Source organism: Watersipora subatra, chromosome 6 (assembly GCF_963576615.1).
Source record: "Watersipora subatra chromosome 6, tzWatSuba1.1, whole genome shotgun sequence".
Classification (NCBI taxonomy): Eukaryota; Metazoa; Bryozoa; class Gymnolaemata; order Cheilostomatida; family Watersiporidae; genus Watersipora; species Watersipora subatra.
In genome coordinates this window covers 49391591-49414835 of record NC_088713.1, presented here as the reverse complement: position 1 = coordinate 49414835, position 23245 = coordinate 49391591, and the positions used below count along the sequence as shown (strand labels likewise).

At 36.2% G+C, this 23245-nt stretch overlaps 1 protein-coding gene across 1 annotated transcript; it reads right to left on the bottom strand.

Moving 5' to 3' along the window:
- Positions 1-471: 471 nt before the first annotated feature.
- LOC137398804 (uncharacterized) lies at positions 472-3619 on the bottom strand. Its single transcript, XM_068084981.1, has 6 exons — positions 3028-3619; positions 1821-1886; positions 1627-1710; positions 1221-1283; positions 1023-1106; positions 472-585 (listed from the first exon to the last, which is right to left on the bottom strand). The coding sequence occupies exons 1-6, from the start codon at positions 3617-3619 to the stop codon at positions 482-484; spliced, it is 993 nt and encodes a 330-aa protein (XP_067941082.1). The 3' UTR covers positions 472-481.
- Between the last annotated feature and the right edge of the window lie 19626 nt (positions 3620-23245).

The window sequence follows — 23245 nt, the reverse complement described above, 5'->3', positions numbered from 1 at the left end:
CCAATCACTTGGCTTGACAAGAGATCATTTGGTGCAACTTGTTTCTTCAATAATTCCCACTATCTTTGGCTACTAGAGATGAATTTTACTACAATTTAGATGGTCTACCTTATTATTAGCCAATCAATGCTGTTCCTGTTACCCACTTTCTTATCAATGCTAGGGAACTGTTCATATTTAATATTAAAAAGGTGACCAGCTGCAGCAGTGAGACCAGCTCTAAAGCATTGAAGGGTCTACATTGAGTAGGAAATAGCATATGTTAATATTTGCCAGTCTAAAATATTTGAAACTTTTCCAAGCTATGCAGGTGGCATTAGATAGCATGAGAGCAGTTCAATGAAGGTCAGATGTGTTCATAAAAATCACTGCTAGCTTAGTAGAAAGGAGAAAACGTGTTAGGAATAAATATACAATTTTATTTAATTATAGATCTTAAACAAAAACTACAATTGATTTCAATTAAACAGTGAAGAAGGTATCAGCCCTGAAAATAGTGAAGCTGGTCTCCTGTTTCGTCTGTATCAGTGGGAGCTCGCAGATAAATATCTAGTCTGTTAAGTCTCTCCTTGATGGCAGCTGTATCTAAATAAACAAACGTTTATAAGTGTCTATTATAAGTTATAATATAATTCCTCTCTACCCATGAGAATTGTACCATGTCACATCCACCTTGTGTAAGCCATCTTTCAGACTAAGGCTAAGTTTGTAAAAGATGGTTTGGAGATGTCAAAACTATAGTCTAATCTGCTGAGCCAGGCAAAATAAGTTTAGCTTGTCATTCACCTGTTCATAGCCACCAACTTTGAGTGATTTGCTCAATTGAACATGAACCAATAGAATTAATTGCTGACCAGCCAATAGCAGTGATGAAACAAAACTCATCATATCCATTCCTTATAAGTTAATAACTAGCAAAACAAAGTACACATAAAGGTAAATGAATGTGTTGTTACTGAAGAACAGTACATTTGTGAATGTTAATACTGAAACACGAGTTGAACTGTGTGTAAAAACTTTACCTGCTGTCAACTGATTGTTTACTGCTTGAAGGGCTACAATTTGTCGCTGAGACTCTACTAACTCCTGACTCTGATTGGCTAAATCTAAAACAATAATAGAATCAGGGCTCATATACTGTTACCCTGTGAGGAGGTGTAGATACATCAGTATTTAATCACAATGGGAGAGTCCAGTTCTACTGAAAGTGAGACACTCACCTTCCGCCTTCTGACTATCTGCTTCCTTTAGTGCTGCTAACTCATCCTTGTGATTGATCAATTCTAAAATAATAATATAATCAGGGCTCATGTACTGGTACTGTTACATCTTACAATAAGAAGCAATAAGGAAATTTAATATTACAGTTAGACAGCTTTATTAGCAACTGAACCAGAGTTAACACCAGCCAACTCAACATTGAACAAGGTCAGCTGACCAGCTGGAAGTAAGCCAACAGATAGAGGGATGACTCATCCTAAGCTATTTATATGCTAGCTGCACATGTCTGGGCAGGAACTAAACTGAACTCTAGTGATTGTGATATCAGGTACTACATTCGAAAGTGTAAATATGGCATCCATATTTTATGACCAGAAACCAGTTCTACTGAAATTAAAAATTCACCTGCCGTCTTGCGACTATCCGCTTCTTTCAGAGCTACAATCTGTCGATGAGACTCTAGTAACGCCTCCTTTAGATTGGTCAATTCTAAAATAACAATATCACCAGGGTTCATATACTGCTATTACAAGTTAACAAACTGTTTCGTCAGCGGCAGCATCAACTAAAAAATAAAACTAACTTTATTCTATGCTCACCTTCTGTTTTGTGTCTGTCAGCTTCATGAAGAGCAGCAAACCTCGAGAAAGTGGCAGCAGCATGGGCTACAACAAAGTAAAAATGAATAATACTTCAATCTAATCAACAGACAGATCATCTTATAAATCTGAATACCTCTACATGACTCAGTATAGCCTCAGCAACATGTAGAGAAAATTCTAGTGTTACTATGACAACAGGCTGAATGATGTACAAATTTAATCTCGAACTCTTACCATGCTATGAACCAATTCGAGATCAAAAATTGATAAAACAAAAGAATACAAAAGTAATACTGATAGTGCAGTTAATTTAATAATAATTAATTAAAGCTATTGACATGAATGTTAAAATACAGCCTAAGAACCAATTGCTTAAAGTTTATAGTTAGGGTTACTAATGAATGAGAAACAACTAGTGTTGCTACTAGAAGTAAATACTCAATAAGTTCCTACTGGATGTTGTTCATATCTTCTCTAAGACTACAAGCAGGTGTACAGCCTCAGTGAGTAAAAATAGACTGAGAGCCTGCATTTAAACTGTTAAAAGATTTGAGTAAAACTATACCATGTTTTATGCTTATCTGCTTACTCAAACATTGTGATTCTATCTTTAGCAACAGCTGCTCCTTAGGTAAAAAAATTACTATAATAATAGCCGTGTCTGTCTGTCAGAATTACTGCTACTATAATTCTAGTAAATAGCTCATGTTTCTATTCAAAACTGTAGTGAGTAATAAAAATATTCATGAATCAGGAGAGTTCAGCTAAGTGCTGACTAATAGCTGCCACCAGGTGTTGAGCTGCTAACATCACTTTAATCTAATCAGTTTTGAATAAGGAATTAAAATACTCAGACTACAATTATCCAAAAGGGAGCAGAGGTGATGAGTGATTATCAAGGGCTGAGTGTTGGCTGAAGTGAAGAGGCTGAAATGACAGCATTTTATACAGAGACAGAGCTAAACTGCTTCTACAGCCCACTGCAGTCTCTATGCAAGGAAAATGTAGCCGGAATACCCCAGGGTATGTTTACAAAGATACCCTGGGGACAAGCAGAAAGTTATGCAATAGAGTAGTACAAGTGAGTAGCTGATATCACACTGTATATTAATCCTACCTGCTAATACTGGCTGCTTCCAGCTCTTAAGCAGCTCTACTGTCTCTTTCTATCTCTTATACTCTGCATACTCCAGAGGAGTTCTACTTTCACTGTTTTTTATACTGAGGAGAGCGGAGACTTTATCAGGAGGGATGGAGGTCAGCATTGCCTGTAGAGTTGCTGTGTGTCCCCAAGAGGCTGCCAAGTGCAGTGCTGTGTTCACGTGGATAATCTGTATGTTGAGCAGGGAGACTCGTTGCTCTACTGACAGGCTGATCAGTAGAGTCTCTACTACCTCTGTATATCCTCTCACTGCAGCCTCCGTTAGAGCTGTCCAACCCCGTTCACTCTTCTCAGCTATCAGCTTATACTTTTTACCAGAGGATATATTACGAAGTATAAGCTCTACTAACTCTCTATCTCTCTTCAATACAGCCCTGTACAGAGCTGTAGATCCACCCTCAACCTTCTCAAACAGCAACTCATCTGCTATTCCTCTCAATGGAGTGAGTACCAGATGAGCTACTTCAGGGTGGCCCCAGGAGATAGCCAATAGCAGAGCTGTATACGACTCACTCCTGATAGTTGTTATAAGCTGAAGTAGCTGATCAGGAGGGGTGGTTGTTAGAGCAGCCCTAAGAGAGGTTATGTCAGGAGCTCCACTAGCTCTAACATAGTCCCAAATCCATTGCTCCATCGTCTCCTGTAAAATACTCTACACAATAATATATGATAGAGAGAAATGAAAACAAATTGTGACTCAACTGCTGACTCTGGGTGAGCTGATGACTTATAAAGCTGCCAACCATAACAGAGTTGCTGCAGGTGAACCCTGGATATTCACAGAGTATAAAAAGGATACTAGGAATGTGATACTCAGAGCTGGGAAATCAAGCATCAACACTCCTGCTATTTGCTCTCTCATGTCTTAAACTAATGGAAATAAACTCGATCAAAAATTGCAATAGCAAATAACAAAGCAGGAAACTGCATTAAAATTCATACAGACTCCTAGATTAAACAATAAATTTGGTATAAAATTGGTGACTAACTACAATCAGTGGCCTACAGCTGATTCTGACCAGAATATAGACAAGAGAAGCAGCTAAAAACTCAGCTAAAAAGTTTCAGGGTTCCTCATTCTATTCATAAGAGGAATATGTTATATTTACAGTAGGAAATGTTTGCAAGTACAAAAATGACTGAGGAATGAAACCAGAGACTCCTGACCTTAACCTCACTAGAGGATAGACTCTATGAGTCTCCTCAGGGTAGAGAGTGATAGTCTCAGGAGGTCAGAGTTAAATTATAATCACATTAACTCAGTGTCTCTCCTCATCTACTCTATTATTCCCAGTAAGTATAATATCAGCAGATGCTAAAATAATAGAGAAGTTATACTTACCTGAAGGTACTCTGTAGGTGATATGCTTGCTAACTGTTCCATGTGTTTTATAGCTTGAAAATGTCTCCGCCCCTTATTCAACAGTCTGCCTCTTGATTGACTGAAGCAAATACAACTTATCCAATTACAGAATAGTTCGGAGGCCAGTAATGACAATAAACAGTTAACATTGTAATACTATTGAATAATGTACACAGGAAACAATATTTAAATAATTCATCAAGTGAGTCTATTATATGAAAAAGACATCTCATGAATGTTTAAAGGTTGACTTGCAACAAAATTCACATTACAGTTATTTGGTATCAAAAGATTCACCATGTCTTACTCTGTGGTGTTGTAGGTACCAAATATGTGGAAAAGTGATTACAAGCTCTTGAAAGATCAAAAACGAAAAGCCGTCATAGAGTGGAATCTAAATATTTCTCTGACGTAACCACGTAATTTGTTTATCATCTTGTCACGTATGTTCTTACGTGAATTGAAAGGCCAATACAAAGCTCAATATAAAACCTATCGTAGTACTAGTTTATGACAAACACTTCGTGTTTTACCGAAGACCCCGTATCAAATATAGATGCTCGCTACTTTACAGTTTAGTTTTGGCATTATTCAATCATCAAGTCGTTATCTGATCACGTGACACAATACTTCGCAAATAACTTTTGCAGCCCTTTTCGATTATCACAGGTAACCAACAGGCTCGTCATGATTATCAGACAATGATATGTACTCCTTCGAGCTAAAGTTGAAAAGTTTAACGATTGTTTACAGTAAGTTATAAGATATCAGGTCTCACTGTTAAAAGGGACAGCATTACGGTGACGATAAAATGGACGCGTAAGAACAATAGACATGGTTTTATTAAATGCGTGAAGTATATTTGTGAAAATAATTCGACGAATAAGGTTGCAAGAAAGTGTAAACAGAAACCCATTTCTCACAACTATATCACATTTGAACCGTTTTGAAAAGGGAATCCTAACTACGGCGGTGACGTATGGCTGCGATTAACTGTTCGTTTTTTAGCTTTGAAGAGCTTGTAATCACATTCCCACATATTTGGCACCTACAACACAACATAGTAAGACATGGTGAATATTTTGGTATCAAATAACTGTAATGTGAATTTTATTGCAAGTCAACCTTTATAGCAAATCCAGGACTAATGCTAGTTATATGTGTGAGTCTAGCAGCACTAGTGTTTTGCTGCATTAGATTACTGCCGGGTCTCACTGCCAATATGGGAACCAAGATTTACATGCTGGTGTCTAAGAACACAGTAATATTATATCCCTACTTCAGTAGTTCAAACATCCACAATGTTCAATATAGTTTGAACTATTGACTAGTTGAACTGTTTATATTACTATCAAATGTATTATAGTAGCTTCACAACTCATAAAACAGCATATTATTCTCCATTTTCCAACACTCCAGAGGTTTGAATATGCCTAAGCTACAAGTAAATGTTTTACATGCGAGCTCTATTTTTCATTCTAACTGCACTAGCGAAATCCTGTACTAGGAAGTTTTGAACTGTCTTTCATCTTTATCATGAGCTCAAAAAAGTTTTTATATTAATATCGTTGTTGTTAAATATAATCTTTGAACAATAACTTTGAAGTTTTTTCGGTCATATAGCTTCCTGTCATATTTTAAAAATCATATAGTGTTCAGTGAGTTTAAAAAGAACATGATAGAGTACAAAGGTGTTCAGAGCAAACACTACTATGCTGAGCCTTGTACAGATGTCAGTGAAAAAATAAAGCAAATACATCAGGACTTATAAATTGTTCATATGAAATGTTGTACATAGATACTCACCATAACAAAAGTAGATCTCCAGCTCTCTGCATCCAACTCAAGCTGTTTCCGCTCCTCTCTAGTGATGGATGTTAACTGACAGTTATAAAGCTATTGCCACACAAGAAGCCCAGACCACTCCAGTGTACTAGACAAATACCAGTCAAAAAGGCCACCCAACTGTAACAAGCCACTGTACTTGAAGGCTACAGGAAGTAACAATGAGTACACAACTCCAATGTGATCTAATGGGAGTAGCTCATCTATCTACAAATATTGAATGGTTTGCACTGCTTGTAGGACAAAGATAAATCACTTAATGGATAACAATTCCTTGTTTAGTTTCAGCATATGCTAGACCAGGTTTGTGAAATATGTATATTTACTGTATATTACACTTATGAATTCATCTAATGGTTTCAAGCTGACAAATTTTATTTAAGCAAGAAAAAGATATTCAGATCGCGATTGAAGGTCATTTAGCATAGTTTTTGAGCAGTAGCAAAAGTCAAGGACAACTGCGAATCATCGTTACTACAGTTACATAGTGTACAATGTATATGGCAGAGGAAAAAAAACTCGATGTACTACCCGTATTATTTATTCAATGTGAAGGTTTAGGGCCGTCCAACTCAAGCCATTTCCACTCTTCGCTGGTGATGAGTGTAAACTGATTGCTATAAAGCTATTAGCACACAAAAAGGACCACCGAAGTGTTAAAAGCTGCTTTATTTGAAGGCATGAAGCGGTACCAATGAAAGCACAACTCCAATGTGATCTGCTCAGACCAGCTCACTTATCTACAAATACAGAATGGTTTTACTGCTTGTAAGACATAGTTGAGTAACTGAATGGATAGCAGTTTCTCTTTCAGTTTCAGCATATGCTAGACCAGGAATGTGAAACATGGCCCGAGGGCAGGACTCTGAGTATGTAAAAAAGGAAGTTAGTTTCGAGGTATTTCTATCAAGATTCGTTATTTTTGAAGATAAATAATTTCCAAATTATCCCTACATCTGCTTGAAAACATTAAATCTGTAAAAGCGTTCATGTCCAGCATTCACGCTCAGCATGATGTACTGACACAAGTTAGTCACTATAAAGTTAGTCACGAGATAGCCACTATAAAGGTTGCATATAGAACTAGAGATACAACTATAGTTTTAAAGTATGCAACTATAAAGTTTTTTATTTGCAAACTATAACACTTTAGATATTCTGATCCACTATGAAAGTCGCAAAGGAACACAAAACAATGCATTATTTTTGGACTCTTGGTATACCATTCGGTAAGAAGCAAATTATACCACAATTTTAGAATTTGTGTAATAGATTTAAGTGTTCATTTTACACTACCACCAGTAATCACAGTACTAGCTTCATGATCATGCGTCACCTTCCTTAGATGCATTCTCTATGTGGCAGACAAATAAATGCATGCATTGTTTCTAGCAGTTCAGAGAATATGTGCAAAAAAACTTCATTTCTAATGACTCGCTGAATCAGTTCGAACCGGTTTGAACCGGTCTACTGATGTTACTGAAGCCTACTGATATTTCTCAACAGGTGGTATTCATAATCAACAAAAATATAAACAATTAGTGATCAAGATTAACCAATAAACACATGAATGACATTGTTCTGTTTGGCTATTTAAGATATCACACCTAATAGTGATGCACTTGTGAAAGTAATCAGATACCATGTTAAAGAAACAGGCTGTAGCAGGTAGACTACGGGAGTGTAGAGAGTGAGAGGGAGGAAAAAGGGCAGATGATATGAAACTGCTTACACTCATGAATAGCAAACATTAAAAACTAGATTGATTTGCTTTAACATAAAAGGCAGTTAATATTTTAGAGTATATCCTTAGCTTCAGCAAATTATTTTACATTTTTTATTTATTTCAAAGCGGTATGACAGTAAGAGTTACACTATTTTTCACCGCTCCTGTCTGTCTTGTCTCCTCCTGTCCTGTTTTAGTGTTAAATAGGTAAGTGTAAAATTGAAAATGTTATTCAGTTGTGTGCCAAGACTTTGTTTTATTTTCAATTTGATAGTCTGAAGCACACAAATAGATTTTAACACAAATTGCTATGCTGTTTTCACTACTTGATGTTCGGAATAATACTAATTTGAAAGGAACAAAGCTATAGTTGAAGGGCTACAAACAGGGTGTTCCATATAGATGATAACCCTAGACCACCCACTGCTACGGAACTGTTTTGTTAAGTTGTGATCACCACGCTGCAATTTGTTTAAAAACTGACTGATTGATAATGGTAAACTCCACGCTTCAGAGACTCCAGCAATACCAGTAATTTGACAATATCTTGCTTCACATCTTCTCCATGCTTCACAGACTGGAGCAAAAGGGTGACAATACCTTCATAAATAGCATTCTAGTGACTGATGATAAGGGTTGTCTTATGGATATACTGTACAAGTTGGAGCAGCTATGGTAGCTTTGAAGTTGTCTCCTCTGCTAGAGAATACTACATAGGAAGTCTGTGTGTAATATATAATAACCTATCATCGATCTGCTATTTATGTAACTGATGCAGATAAAACTACAGTAAGCACTCCTACAGCGTGAAAAATCTGTTCTGAAAAATTCTGAAAAATTATTGTAGTACTTCAATGATAGGTTTATAAAGAACAAACATCTTCAATGTTTATTTTCTCATTTTCTTCTAAACAGCAAAGTGTATTCTGCAAAGTAAAACTAATAACAAATATTTTATGTTTACAATTAAGCAAAACAACAAAGTATTTTTATTATAAAAGCACAGTATTACCTGTTTGTCGTCTATCTGCTTTCAGGGGTCAAGGTTGGGATAAAAAAGAACTTTCAACAAGAACCCAACTCATGGCATTAAGATTGATGGACCGACGCCGTAACACCTGCACCGATCACCTTTGTATTTATGAATAATTGCACAGCTATCCTACTCTCTGTGTTGGTGACACATGTGACGGTCTATCACGACGAACTAAATGTGATGTAAGCAGTATATATACCAGATATAATGCTATAAGCTCATCATTTTTTATTTCACAAATGCAGCGAGTTAGATTAACATTCAAATCAAACTTGTGAACCTGCTTGGCTTGACGCTTTTAGTTATATGGAAATTCTTACGTAATACGAAGCAAAAACTTTACATAAATTATTTACGTTATCTGGAATTAAGGTTATAGGAGTTATAAGTTATAGGAGCATCTGCTTTATTGAAGTTGAACCATGTAAACAATAGTGTATATATTACTTCTTGTTTTGATTATATCTGAATACCAAAGAATAGTTGTACTTACCTCAGTGAATTCTCTCAACCCTCACATCTCAGAGCTAGTAGTGAAGTAGTGAATATTACTAAAGTGATGTTCAATCACAGCCAAGATGATTACCTGGTAGACTTCTGACACATGGGAGCAGCTGACCTCGATCATGTCTATCAACAATATAATAGGAGTGAAAAAGATACCAGTTATGATACTTATAATGGAACTGGTGTAATAACCAACAACCATAGGCATATATATACTGTCATACCTCAACATACAAGCCTAATGTGTTGCAGGATAAAACGAATATGCCAATTCTCTCTTGTGTCATATCAAATTTTCTTACACAAAAATACTATATACAAATTATTTCGTTCCTATCCTCAGAAAAACCACCTACAAACTAAAAACCTAAACATAACAGAAAACATGTTTGTAATTGCCTCAACATACAAGCTTAATGGGTTCCAAGACTTCATTCCCACCCTCGGAAAAAACCCAAAAAAACTAAAAACCTAAACATAGCAGAAAGACCTGTTTTTAATTGTTCCCAATGACCCTACAGTGACCCGACCCTACAACTCACCACCTGTGCTCACTTTTTGTGCTCAGCATGCGCTAACTCCCATAACAAATGCCTACATGAACGAAATTCTAATACTGTGGTTAAGGAAATGTGACAACTCCAAAGTGAAGAGTTTGTAAACAACTTTATATTGATATGGACTCACATGCTAACTTCCCTATCATTAAAAGTATATGGACTCATGTGCTAACTCCTACATCTTTACAAACATATGGAGTAACATGCTATCTTCCATATCATTACAAGCGTATAGACTCACAAGCTTACTCCATATCATTACAAGCATATGGACTCATGCGCTAACTCCATATCATTACAAGAATATGGACTCACATACTAACTCCCATATCATTACAAACATATGGACTCACATACTAACTCCCATATCATTACAAGCATATGGACTCACATACTAGCTCCCCTACCATTACAAGCATATGGACTCACATGCTAACTCCCAAATCATTACAAGCATATGGACTCACATACTAACTCCCAAATCATTACAAGCATATGGACTCACATACTAACTCCCATATCATTACAAGCATATGGACTCACATACTAACTCCCATATCATTACAAGAAAATGGACTCACATAATAACTCCTATATCATTACAAGCATATGAACTAACATACTGACTCCCATATCATTACAAGTATATGGACTCACATACTAACTGCCAAATCATTACAAGCATATGGACTCACATACTAACTCCCATATCATTACAAGCATATGGACTCACATACTAGCTCCCATACCATTACAAGCATATGGACTCACATGCTAACTCCCAAATCATTACAAGCATATGGACTCACATACTAACTCCCAAATCATTACAAGCATATGGACTCACGTACTAACTCCCATATCATTACAAGCATATGGACTCACATACTAACTCCCATATCATTACAAGAAAATGGACTCACATAATAACTCCTATATCATTACAAGCATATGGACTAACATACTGACTCCCATATCATTACAAGCATATAGACTCACATACTAACTATCATATCATTACAAGCATATGGACTCACATACTAACTCCCAAATCATTACAAGCATATAGACTCACATGCTTACTCAATATCATTACAAGCATATGGACTCATGCGCTAACTCCATATCATTACAAGAATATGGACTCACATACTAATTCCCATATCATTACAAGCATATGGACTCCCATGCTAATTCCCATATTATTACAAGCATATGGACTCAAATGCTAACTCTCATATCATTACAAGCATATGGACTCACATGCTAACTCCCATATCACTACAAACATATGGACTCACATGCTAACTCCTATATCATTACAAGCATATGGACTCACATACTAACTCCCATATCATTACAAACATATAAACCCACTTGTTAACTCCCATATTATTACAAACATATGGACTCACACACTAACTCCCATATCATTACAAACATATAGACTCACTTGTTAACTCCCATATCATTACAAACATATGAACTCACATGCTAACTCCCATATCATTACAAGCATATAGACTTACATGCTAACTCTTATATCATTACAAGCATATTGACTCACATGCTAACTCCCATATCATTACAAGCATATGGACTTACATGCTAACTCTTATATCATTACAAGCATACGGACTCACATGCTAACTCTCATATCATTACGAGCATATGGACTCACATGCTAACTCTCATATCATTACAAGCGTATTGACTCACATGCTAACTCCCGTATTATTACCAACATATGAACTCACATGCTAACTCTCATATTATCACAAGCATATGGACTCACATGCTAACTCCCACATTATTACAAACATAAAGTCACATGCTAACTCCCATATCATTACAAGCATATGGACTCACATACTAACACCCATATCATTACAAGCATATGGACTTACATGCTAACTCTTATATCATTACAAGCATACGGACTCACATGCTAACTCCCATATCATTACAAGCATATGGAATCACATGCTAACTCCCATATCATTACAAGCATATGGACTCACATGCTAACTCCCATATAATTACAAGCATATGGACTCACATGCTAACTCCCATATCATTACAAGCATATGGACTCACATGCTAACTCCCATATCATTACAAGAATATGGACTCACATGCTAACTCCCATATCATTACAAGCATATGGACTCACATGCTAACTCCCATATAATTACAAGCATATGGACTCATATGCTAACTCCAATATCATTACAAGCATATGGACTCATATGCTAACTCCCATATCATTACAAACATATGAACTCACATACTAACTCCCATATCATTACAAACATATGAACTCACATGCTAACTCTCATATTATTACAAGCAAATGGACTCACATGCTAACTCCAATATCGTTTAAAATAGGCCGTTAGATATTGTTATCATTTGTAAAGATCTATGAGCCTAAGTTCCTGAGCTTGACACTGCTATAAAACTAGTACAGGAGTGGCTATTTCTGAGATCTTGAAAGGTACAGAGTCTATTATATGAAAACCTTTTAAAATTGTATCGACGTTTAAAAGTATTTACAAATGTCTATAAAGTTTAGAAAGTTTTTGTTTAATACTCAGGTTTGAGCAACATTTAAATCCAGCCATAGTGAAGTATTTGAGTCAAAGTCTACTCAATACTTAAATATGTTATGAAATTTTATGAACATGTGCTGTGTATGTGTGTACATTGTAATAGATATCCATATCAATAAAATGTGTATATATGTATATACATGTACAGTTTAATGAACATCCATCCAAATGTGTATATATACAATTGTTGCGTGTATATAAGTATATGCTATAATGCATAATATATATATACATACATAGTATGTATAAACAGTTGTGTATGTACGTACCATATAATGCAAAACAGCCTAATGCATGTAGCACTGTGAAATGTGCACTAGAAACGCTCTAGTACTGCACCACACTACTGAACAGTGGGCAGTAGGTTATACAGCAAATGTAGGCCTACCATACTGCACTGTAGGCCTACCAACACTGCACTGTATGCCTACTAATACTGCACCGTATGCCTACCAATACTGCACCGTATGCCTATCAATACTACACTGTATGCCTACCGATACTGCACTGTATGCCTACCAATACTGCACTGTATCCCTACCAATACTGCACTGTATGCCTACCAATACTACACTGTATGCCTGCCAATACTGCACTGTATAGCTACCAATACTGCATTGTATACCTACCAATACTACACTGTATGCCTACCAATACTGCACTGTATACCTACCAATACTGCACTGTATACCTACCGATACTACATTGTAACCCTAACAATGCTGCACCGTATGCCTACCAATACTACACTGCAGGCCTACCAATACTGCACTGTATGCCTACCAATACTGCACTGTATGCCTACCAATACTGCACTGTATGCCTACCGATACTGCACTGTATGCCTACAAGTACTGCACTGTAAACCTACCAATACTGCACTGTATGCCTACCAATATTGCACTGTATATCTAGCAATATGCACTGTGTGCCTACCAATACTGCACTGTCTGCCTACCGACACTGCACTGTATGCCTACAATGGAGAGGAAGAAAGGAGGTACTAGGATGGACATAGTAGGTCTGGAGAGGAGGAAGAAAAAGAAGTTGAAACTTACACTTTGAAGCTGCAAGACAGAAGCAGAAGAGTTCAAAGAAGTTGAGATGACTGTAGACTGTGAGTCAGTGATTAGTGTGAGGTGCCTATAGCTTAAGTGATCTAGGCAGGGTGGAGAGATCCTTGATGCGAGAGCCATAGCTCAAGTATACTTGTTCTGGGGCCAACAAGAGTAGTGTTACAGGCTTTTTGGCAAAAACAAAAAAAAGTCTAAGAGCATATGTACAGGTTGAGGGATAGATCTGTAATTTGAGATTGAATGTGTGTTAGTGACACTGAGTCTGTATACTTATTTACCTGATGAGAACTTATTACCATCAGAACAAACATGTAGCCAGAGACAGAATTGCTAGTTCTGACTTCTAATATACATCAGCCATGTTAGTATATCTGGATACTAAGATGACCTAATTAATTACAAAGGTACTTTACATGTAGGTGCTGAATTAAAAAGGTAGATTAGGTGCTGCAGTTATTAAAATTACACCAAAATTTATAAAAAGAATTATGACTGACCTTTATAAAAATCGCAATATCAGATTAATAAGTACCGACTGCTGTCCATATATTAAATGGATTGCAGTCACAGTATTTCTTTGCTTGGATGTCTATGTAGTTGCATTAGCAGTGCAAAAACCATGGTAAGCATGCCACAAAGACTACTGGGCAGGATGCATTATAAATGCAGTACAACTGGTACAACATAATAATCTGTTCCAGTAATGTAAATGTTATGAAACAGATTGTCATGTTGTAAGAACGTGTATTGTAATATCAGTAGCAGCTGACCTGATGGACTGAGTGGTTAAGGAGGGAGCATATGCATCGCCTAATGTGAATGTCTAGGAATCATGGCAGGAGAAGCAGGTATTCACTGATATTAACCTGAATGCATCTCTCAGCTGCGGTGACATGACAAGCTAAGCAAGTGGCATTTAACAAGTAGGTCGCGCAGGTAGATGAAAATCGGCTGAAATATGGTGTAAAGAAAACTTGAGATAACATGAAATACTAAAATTCAATTTAAGCTCAGTATGTGTTAATTTGTGTTCTGAATGCTTTAATAAGCTCCAGATATCCTTCAGATTGTACTTCATAAGGTTTCCATAAACATTTTCAGCAACAGTCTTTTTATAACTATTATATTCATCCTCCACAGTTAACTCACAGAATTATAGCTGCAGAGCTATAAAGTTATAGAACACACAAATAATTACAATAACATCACATAGCATGAGATTCATAAAATATCTGAGAACTAGGTGAACAGGAAATGACCATCACACTGATGATATAAAATAGCAAAGCAAGTGCATGCCATAACAGAGCAAGGGACTGACAGGACACGTGCATAACATGACTAAACAAGTTAAGAGAATCCACACAGCGATTAGAATTCCGTGTAATACTCACTGATGAGCCACTGATTGGAGAAGTTTAACAGAGTGTGTTGACCAGTGTACCTCAGAATGAGCTGTGTTTTATGTGGTTGGACTGACAACTGACTGAGGTATATAACAGCCAAGAAACTCAGGCTTTCCACCTGCACAAACAAACTCATTTCAAGCTCAAAAAAGGTTCCACAAAATGTAAAGAATTATGATTCTGATCATTCTGAACTGTGAACCCAGCAATTTTGTTTTTTTATTGTTTGTTAGATGATTTGAGGGTCAAGGGCGTTTAAAAGGCATGATGCAGGGTACACACTGTGCAGGTAGGTCTACACACATACTGTGGACTGACATCATGTATAAAAATAATCTTCATTTAAATGGACCTCTTGACTGTCTTGACCTCATCAGGATATTTACTCATTGAATTGTTCTGTTGAATATATCAGCTGTGAAGGTTAGTTATCACAGTTCAGGATTTAAAACATTATCAATGTGCTTACCGAGATATGTTCATGTATGTCAGTGATAGGCATCGTGTGTGTGCCAAATACATTGGATAAAGATTGTCTGGACAAACATGTTGGTCTATCTGCCACAGAAACTGATACGTTCATGATTGCATGAAAAAGTTCATTTTGTAAAAACCCTAACAGCAAATCAATTTAATTAATTTTCGGTGTGAGCACATCCTTTTGCATTTTTTTGAATAACGATGATAAAAAACTTTCTACAAACAACTGTTTAACTATAGACATAGATATTCTTACTTGTGTCAACTATGTGAAGGCCATGGGTGTCAATTGAAACTGTTCATAACTTATTCTAGACCAGTTTGGCTGACAATGAGAAATCAATCAGGGGCCAAATTACACTTTGCGACTCTAAAATTGAAGACATGCAATATTTTGACAATAAAAGCAACCTGGAGACACTCCATGTCATGTTAAGTATATGATAAAAGTGAGGAAACAAGCAGAAGATAAAACTATAAACCTGTTTCAATTTAGTTGACTGTTTCTGTATTTTCTTCCCATTCTTCCTTCCAACCTGGATTAGGAAATCCACTAAATCACCTCCTTTTGATCTGTGCTAAAATAGTTGATATACAACATTAGACAAGTGATTAATTAAACAAGCTAAAATCCCTGCCTCTGAAGATGAATAGAGATTGAGAACCTGAGCTGTCATGCACTGTACTAAATTTGAAGCTAGAAATATATACATAAAAACGAACATTTAAAATTTGCATTTTTTGTATGGAATCATACACGGTATGAGATGGAGTGGTATGAGATAGTATGGTATGGTATAATATGGTATAAGATGGCATGACATAAGATGGTATGGTATAAGATGGTGTGGTGTAAAATGGTATGGTATGAGATGGTGTGGTACAAAATGGTATGGTATGAGATGGTATGAAATGGTAAGAGATGGTATGGTATGAAATGGGATGAAATGGTAAGAGATGGCATGATATGAGCTGGTATGGTAGAAGGCATGGTAGGAGAAGGCATGGTAGGAAAAGGCATGGTAGGAGAAGGCATGGTACAAGATGGCATGGTATAAGATAGCATGGTATAAGATGTCATGGTATGAAATGTCATGGTATGAAATGTCATGGTATGAAATGTCACGGTATGAAATGTCACGGTATGAAATGTCACGGTATGAAATGTCATGGTATGAAATGTCATGGTATGAAGTGTCATGGTATGAGACAGCATAATATGAGACGACATTGTATGAGATAGCATGGTATGAGCTGGCATGGTATGAGCTGGCATGGTATGAGATGGCATGGTATGAGATGGCATGGTATAAGATGTCATGGTATAAGATGTCATGGTATGAAATGTCATGGGATGACATGTCATGGGATGAAACGGCATGGCATGGTATGAGACAGCATGGTATGAGATGGCATGGTATGAGATGGCATATCAAGCAACAAGAACAGCTCCAAGTGTTGGACAATCATACGCCAGTTTGTGAGATTGTATGGATTTATGTGTAAAGTTTGTTTTAGTTAACCATATTTTAACTATGATGGCCTTAAAACTTATCAAATCGGCAAATGAAAACCATTTTCCTGAATAAAAGATTCTAATATTCGGCAAACCTTTGGAAACATTTCAACCCCCCTAAGCAATAATATCTGGATTTTAGAAAGCTGCAAGCCAACCAGTGTATCAAATACTGGGTCTGTTTTACTGTGAACTATAGTCTAACATCTGGACAAACAGACATGAACCATTCATTGAGGTGAGAGACAAAGTGCAATCTTGCTTTATTCTAGTAAGAATTTAGCCTGGGCAATTACTGCCAAAATTGTTTCACTGAAATCAAGAAGACAGAGACTGCCAAAAATATAGGATCTACAATCTTTATATTATTGAATTGATGGGTGATACAAGAGATGAAATAAAATGAGTAACAATTGGTAAACATCTGTTCACCTTGTGGCTGGTTTGAGAAAGAGGTAGGAAACTCTGCATATCTCGGACAATGATCCGCAACAAGTACGAGAGCTTCAATCACCTTGTCTATTGATGAGAGAATGCTCAGGCAAATCTCAATGGTGATTGGCCCAGCTTCTGCAAGCATGGATATAATTGGCTAGCTACTGTGTTAATGCTCAGTTCTCATACTTATACAAAGCCTTTACAGATATTGTTATATAAACATACTACTCATATACAAGCTCTTATTCTTAGGAAGTTGTAAAATTTACTGCTGTGTTTACTACGAGTTATTTTCATCAAAAACCTATAGCGAATGTGCAATGGCTGCCTAACAACACAGTATCAGTGCAGCTAAAAAGAGATCATGATTGTCGTACTGATCACAGGGTTCCCTCGTTCATCACAGTTAATGGGAACCTGCACCCTCACGATAAGGGAAAAACCTGCCAAGTAATCTCACCCCTATATGTACTTTTGAAGACATTTTGAATAATATATCAATATTTTTCAAACTGGTTTTAACTAATAAAAAAGTCAAATTATAATGCTATTGATACTGTACAAGTGTAAATTTCTTCAATTTAGCACAGGGTTACTGATAACCAATAACTAGAAGTTATCCTCTCCATATTTACTTTTGTGGTTAGTAAACAACACAATAACTACTATAACGATTAGGTGATGATCAGTACATGGATACAGTGAAAACTTTTTAACCTGCAAGAAACACCCTTGATATACATATGAGCCTGCAAGTCATAAACACTGACCAGGATCTCAAGCTAGGTTTCTTAACTTAACATCATGAATCAATGTTTACTAGTACAGACGGTTCCCTACCTACGAACATTCGAGTTACGAACAATGGTACATACGAACAGGTCTGAGCGTAGGCACTACTCAAAAGCACCACCCAGCATCCACCTTTCCCTGCCCAGTTCGTTGCAGTGCATAGGTGTGTGAATGTATCTCCAGTGTGCAAAGAACTGTTTTATTTTTACTGTACGTATTGTAAAGGGATTTGCTGGGCTTTACTTGGCACGATCCAGTCTAATAAATAAAGAGAAGAGAGCGCGTGTAGTTTCATTCAGCTTTTAATTAGCGAAGGAAATTTCACTAGCCGAGGAGCGTACGGCTATCTGCTCTGCTCAACTAAATGAGCGCATTCCTTTATATACAATAATATCAACTGTTCCGGCTAACGGCAAGCACGCCGTATGGCCGCCTTATAGTGCCTCGCGTTGCGCGTTCACAACTCGAGTTGTACAACTCGAGTTGCCGTGTTGTCCAACTCGAGTTGCCGAATTGTACAACTCGGCCTGGGTTTATGATGAACTCGAGTTGTGTTACGCAAAACTAACACGGCTTTGTAAAAAAAGCAAAGTGAGTAATTGGGTGTCTCATTTATAGAACATTTACAGAAATTTAATAATAATAATTTAAATATATATATGTGTACACATTTGAATTATATATATTTATGATATTTGCGCATATTTGTTTCTATAAATATAACGAGACAAAAACAGTTGTAGAATGTAAGAAGCAAACTAAAAAACAATCTATGTGGGAGGTAGGCCACTTCTTTTTCAAATGAAAAAAAGAGTTATTTCTCTAGAACCTGACAAAGAACTGAATGAACACCGAAAACAAACATAGAAATTATTTTAACGTCGTTTAATGATGCACCAAATAAATCCATATATAGATAATTTAGCTAGAGAAAATAAAATGATGAGATGTTCTCAAGCCGAGTTGTTGAACTCGAGTTGCTGTTAGAATAACTCGGCCTGGATTTTTGATGAACTCGAGTTGTGCAACTCGAGTTGTACAACTCAAGTTGCAAACTCGGCTTAGTATAATTCGCTATTAGCTCTAGTTTTACAGTACATACAGTTTAATTTCTATTAGCTAACGGGTGCCTATTGATGTACCATTGTTAATATAACCAGATCTACGGTTATGCTACCGTAATACCGATATATTGCACCTTACTTTTGAAAAGTCGCGTTGTGTGCTCACAACTCGAGTTGTGCAACTCGAGTTGTACAACTCGAGTTGTGAACGCGCAACGTGAGGCACTGTAAGGCGCCATAACACCGGCTAACAAGGTGAATGAATAGGACCGCTAGCGCCGTTGGTATGACAACCATATAAGTGACGATGAGTGATAGTGTTATGACGGTATATCAGATATAACAATAGCATAACGAGTGAAACAACGATATAATAAACGGACAGAACATACAAAAAAATAAGACAACAACGATAAGTGATATCATAACAATTAAAACAACAATATAATAAAAAAGACAAGACATACAATAAATAAGAAATGCAGTGTCATGGCCCGGCGTCCACCAAAGTATTATCTCCATTTCATTAAATACCTTTTTTCAGTACAAACCAATACAGATTACTTATACAAGCCTTAAACATACTTATATAAACCTTCAATATACTTATATAGGCCTTAAACATAAATTATACTATAAAATATAGCACGGAAGCAACTTACGAACAAATTCACCTTACAAACAATCGTTCGGAACGTGACTCGTTCGTAGGTTGGGAACTGTCTGTACCTGTAAATGTAATAATAAAATACAAATATCTGACGAAAAGGTAACTAATTAAAACTTCCTTTATAAAAATGCATTCTTTAATCACAAAATCAACTTTTAGTTTAAATTACTAATATACATTATTTCATATGTAATAATTTTTATTTTGTATTTTCTCCGAACTTCTAACTCTAAAAGTCCAGTGTCCAGTATCAATAAATCGCCATTTTTCAAACGCCATTTCCACATACTTTTTTCTGTCATAAAATGCAAAGAATACAAAATCTGCACAATTAATTGTGAACTGCTAAAGAAGTTCTCGATTAGCGCAGGTGATAGTGTCGGTATAACAAACTGAATGTCATGAGATCAAGTCCCGTGAAAAGCAATCATTTACCCTGACGTCTAGCTCTGACCTCAGACATACAGACAGACACAGGTATTATTATAGTAAAAATTGCAGCATTTTTGCACCTACGTTATTGCATAATCTTTCACAAATTTCTTTTAGTTGTGAGACATTCATAATTGGAACCCATACGACATACAGATACTTCCGATGTATTAAGAAACCCAAAAGCACTCAATGCATAGAATATCATAAGGTATATATATTTCCATGTGATCACATAACTCGACATAATCTAACAGAATGGCAATATGCATGCCTAGAGAGCAACCACAACTTGGCAGATGGCTGAGGCTAACGACTCTGCAGGGGACTAAGTGCAGGCAACTCTCAAACTGGCACATATTAACTGTGCCACTAGAATAATTGTGATTATGTGAGGTCAAAGTAGGCTATTGAAATCTACAAATTACAAAATACTATCTCACACTGATTTTGAACTGATGAACGACAGCAATTGTATCACTTCACAATTGTTTCGCAGCATGCTACTCGAATCTGCGACACTCAGTTTAGAAGTGTTATATTCTACCACTTGGCCATCTTTAGTAAAACAAAAATGATAGTCCGATAACAAATACTTGATGTTCCATGATGGTAACACATTTTCATGCAAAGAGTGTTACATTCCGGTAACACATTAAAGATGAACACTTATGAAATCTACTAAAGTATTGTGTAAGTTCATATTTAAGGACAATTGTTCTCAATGAACATGTTTATGGATTTGTGTTGACAATGAAAAAAATTCTGAGCAACATCAAATTTAATCCTAGTATTGAAAAAGAGAAATATAGTTCATGTACCCTAATAGCTTATCAAGACTGAGTATAAAGTTTAGGTCAAGCATTACGACTCAGTTTTATATTAAATCAAGAATATTCTTGGGTTCCAAAGTAGTACCACCTTGTGTATAAATCAAATACATCATAGGTCTTCATGCAAACTCATAAACTTGGAGTTATTCTCTACACACCACATCCAATGATTAGCAATCAATGAGGTAAATAAACCGCTCTATTAGTTGAAGGATGGTTACTGAGTTAACTAAAGACAATATTAGCAGCATTCACCAAACACACTTGCTATACAACAGGTGGTCGGCCACTTTAATCTATTTATAATAGACTATGTCAACGACCTCAGGTCATGGTTTGTAAATAATATGATGAGGCACACAAAAGCACCGTTGATAAGCTTTTATCATTGGTTTTTAACATACCATCATGTTTCCTCTTCATCATCACATAAACTATCTTAACTCTTATACAATTATCAAGTTGGTGATTACCATAAAAGCATATCAACTATGCCAAGCAAATCCAAAAGCACCCTAGCTTATCTCAGCATGGCCTTATTATATGATAGTTCGGTTACAAATCAGGATATATCCTTCTTATGAGGTGCATTGTAAATGGCAATGAAACAATTTGCAATATAATCAACCTGGTGATATTAACCCACTTGGCTACCTATCCCGGGTCTAAACTAAATAAATATGAATTGAAAACACACATAGAAATACATTATGTATATTAGTTTGCTGTGATCAATTAGGGCTGCCTAATCCGTGGTATAGATTACAGCATTAAAATATATTTACAGCAACAAATGAACATTGAACGAATATTATTCAGCATCTGATATATATACTTGTATACTATTTTCACTGAGCTATTATTGGTCCACTTTTTGTTTAAACAATAATCATATCAATCCTCAAGCTTGCGTTCTACATATTTTATGCATTCAGTTCCAATATTATTATATTAGTTAGACTATTCACGAGTTTTTTAGTTAGACTATAGTTTCTTTGCGGTCCTTTTTATTTTTTGTTGTACACCGCTTTTTAGTTAGTTTACTTGCCGTGGTACCTTGTGGAAAACATATTGTAAAACATGACTATTGATTACCACAATAAAGATTGCTCACATCAGCCTGATGTCAGGCCTACTGAACCTCTTGCAATCAACAATCACACTTGCACAATTCTACTCTTGAACAGTGTTTTGTAAGCCTTGCACGTTTTATGAATAGATTAAAAATTTATGAGTCTTTTAAATCATAATACTCTAGAACAACTCACTGCTTGAAATGCAATCTAGCCTACTCTTGCCACTTGGCCTATAATTTGAAATAGTAATGTAATTAGTCTACAAACCTGTTCAGTACAACGTTTTCAGTTTAAATAAAAACTAACAATTAATAAAACTGGTTAAAGTAGATAACCAACATTATCATAGCAATATTTACTTGTAAGTAACAAATGTGAAATCAGGTTGCCGGTGCAAGGACTGATTTAAATGGGCGTTTCTTAAGAAAGGCTTTTTAGCAGCTGACGTTTTCAGGCGGGAAATTTAGTATGATTAGCGTTACCGTTCGTCAGCCAATCATGTGGCTGTTTTGATCGAAAGGCTTTTTCGCAGCTGACGTTTTTAGGCGGGAAAGTTAATAAAAATTAGTGTTAACGTTCGCCGGCCAATCATGGAGCTGTGTTTTTATCGAAAGTCTTTTTCGCAGCTGACGTATGGAGGCGGGAAAGTTAATATAAATTAGTGCTACCGTTCGCCGGCCAATCATGGCAGGTTGTTCAATCGAGAGGATAAATCGTAATTGTCGTCACCAGGCGGGAAATTCTATAACAAACTAACGTAAGCATTGATATAGGAACATTATAGCAAATACATGTATTTCAAACTGAGAGAAAGATTAAGTTGGCGAC

Excerpts from the sequence above, each read along its gene's own strand:
- LOC137398804 (XM_068084981.1), bottom strand. The coding sequence starts at position 3,619 with ATGGAGCAATGGATTTGGGACTATGTTAGAGCTAGTGGAGCTCCTGAC. Across the intron at positions 1,887-3,027 it reads CAGTATAAAAAACAGTGAAA|CCCATGCTGCTGCCACTTTC; the intron begins GTAGAACTCCTC and ends ACTTTGTTGTAG. Across the intron at positions 1,107-1,220 it reads AGATAGTCAGAAGGCGGAAG|ATTTAGCCAATCAGAGTCAG; the intron begins GTGAGTGTCTCA and ends TTATTGTTTTAG.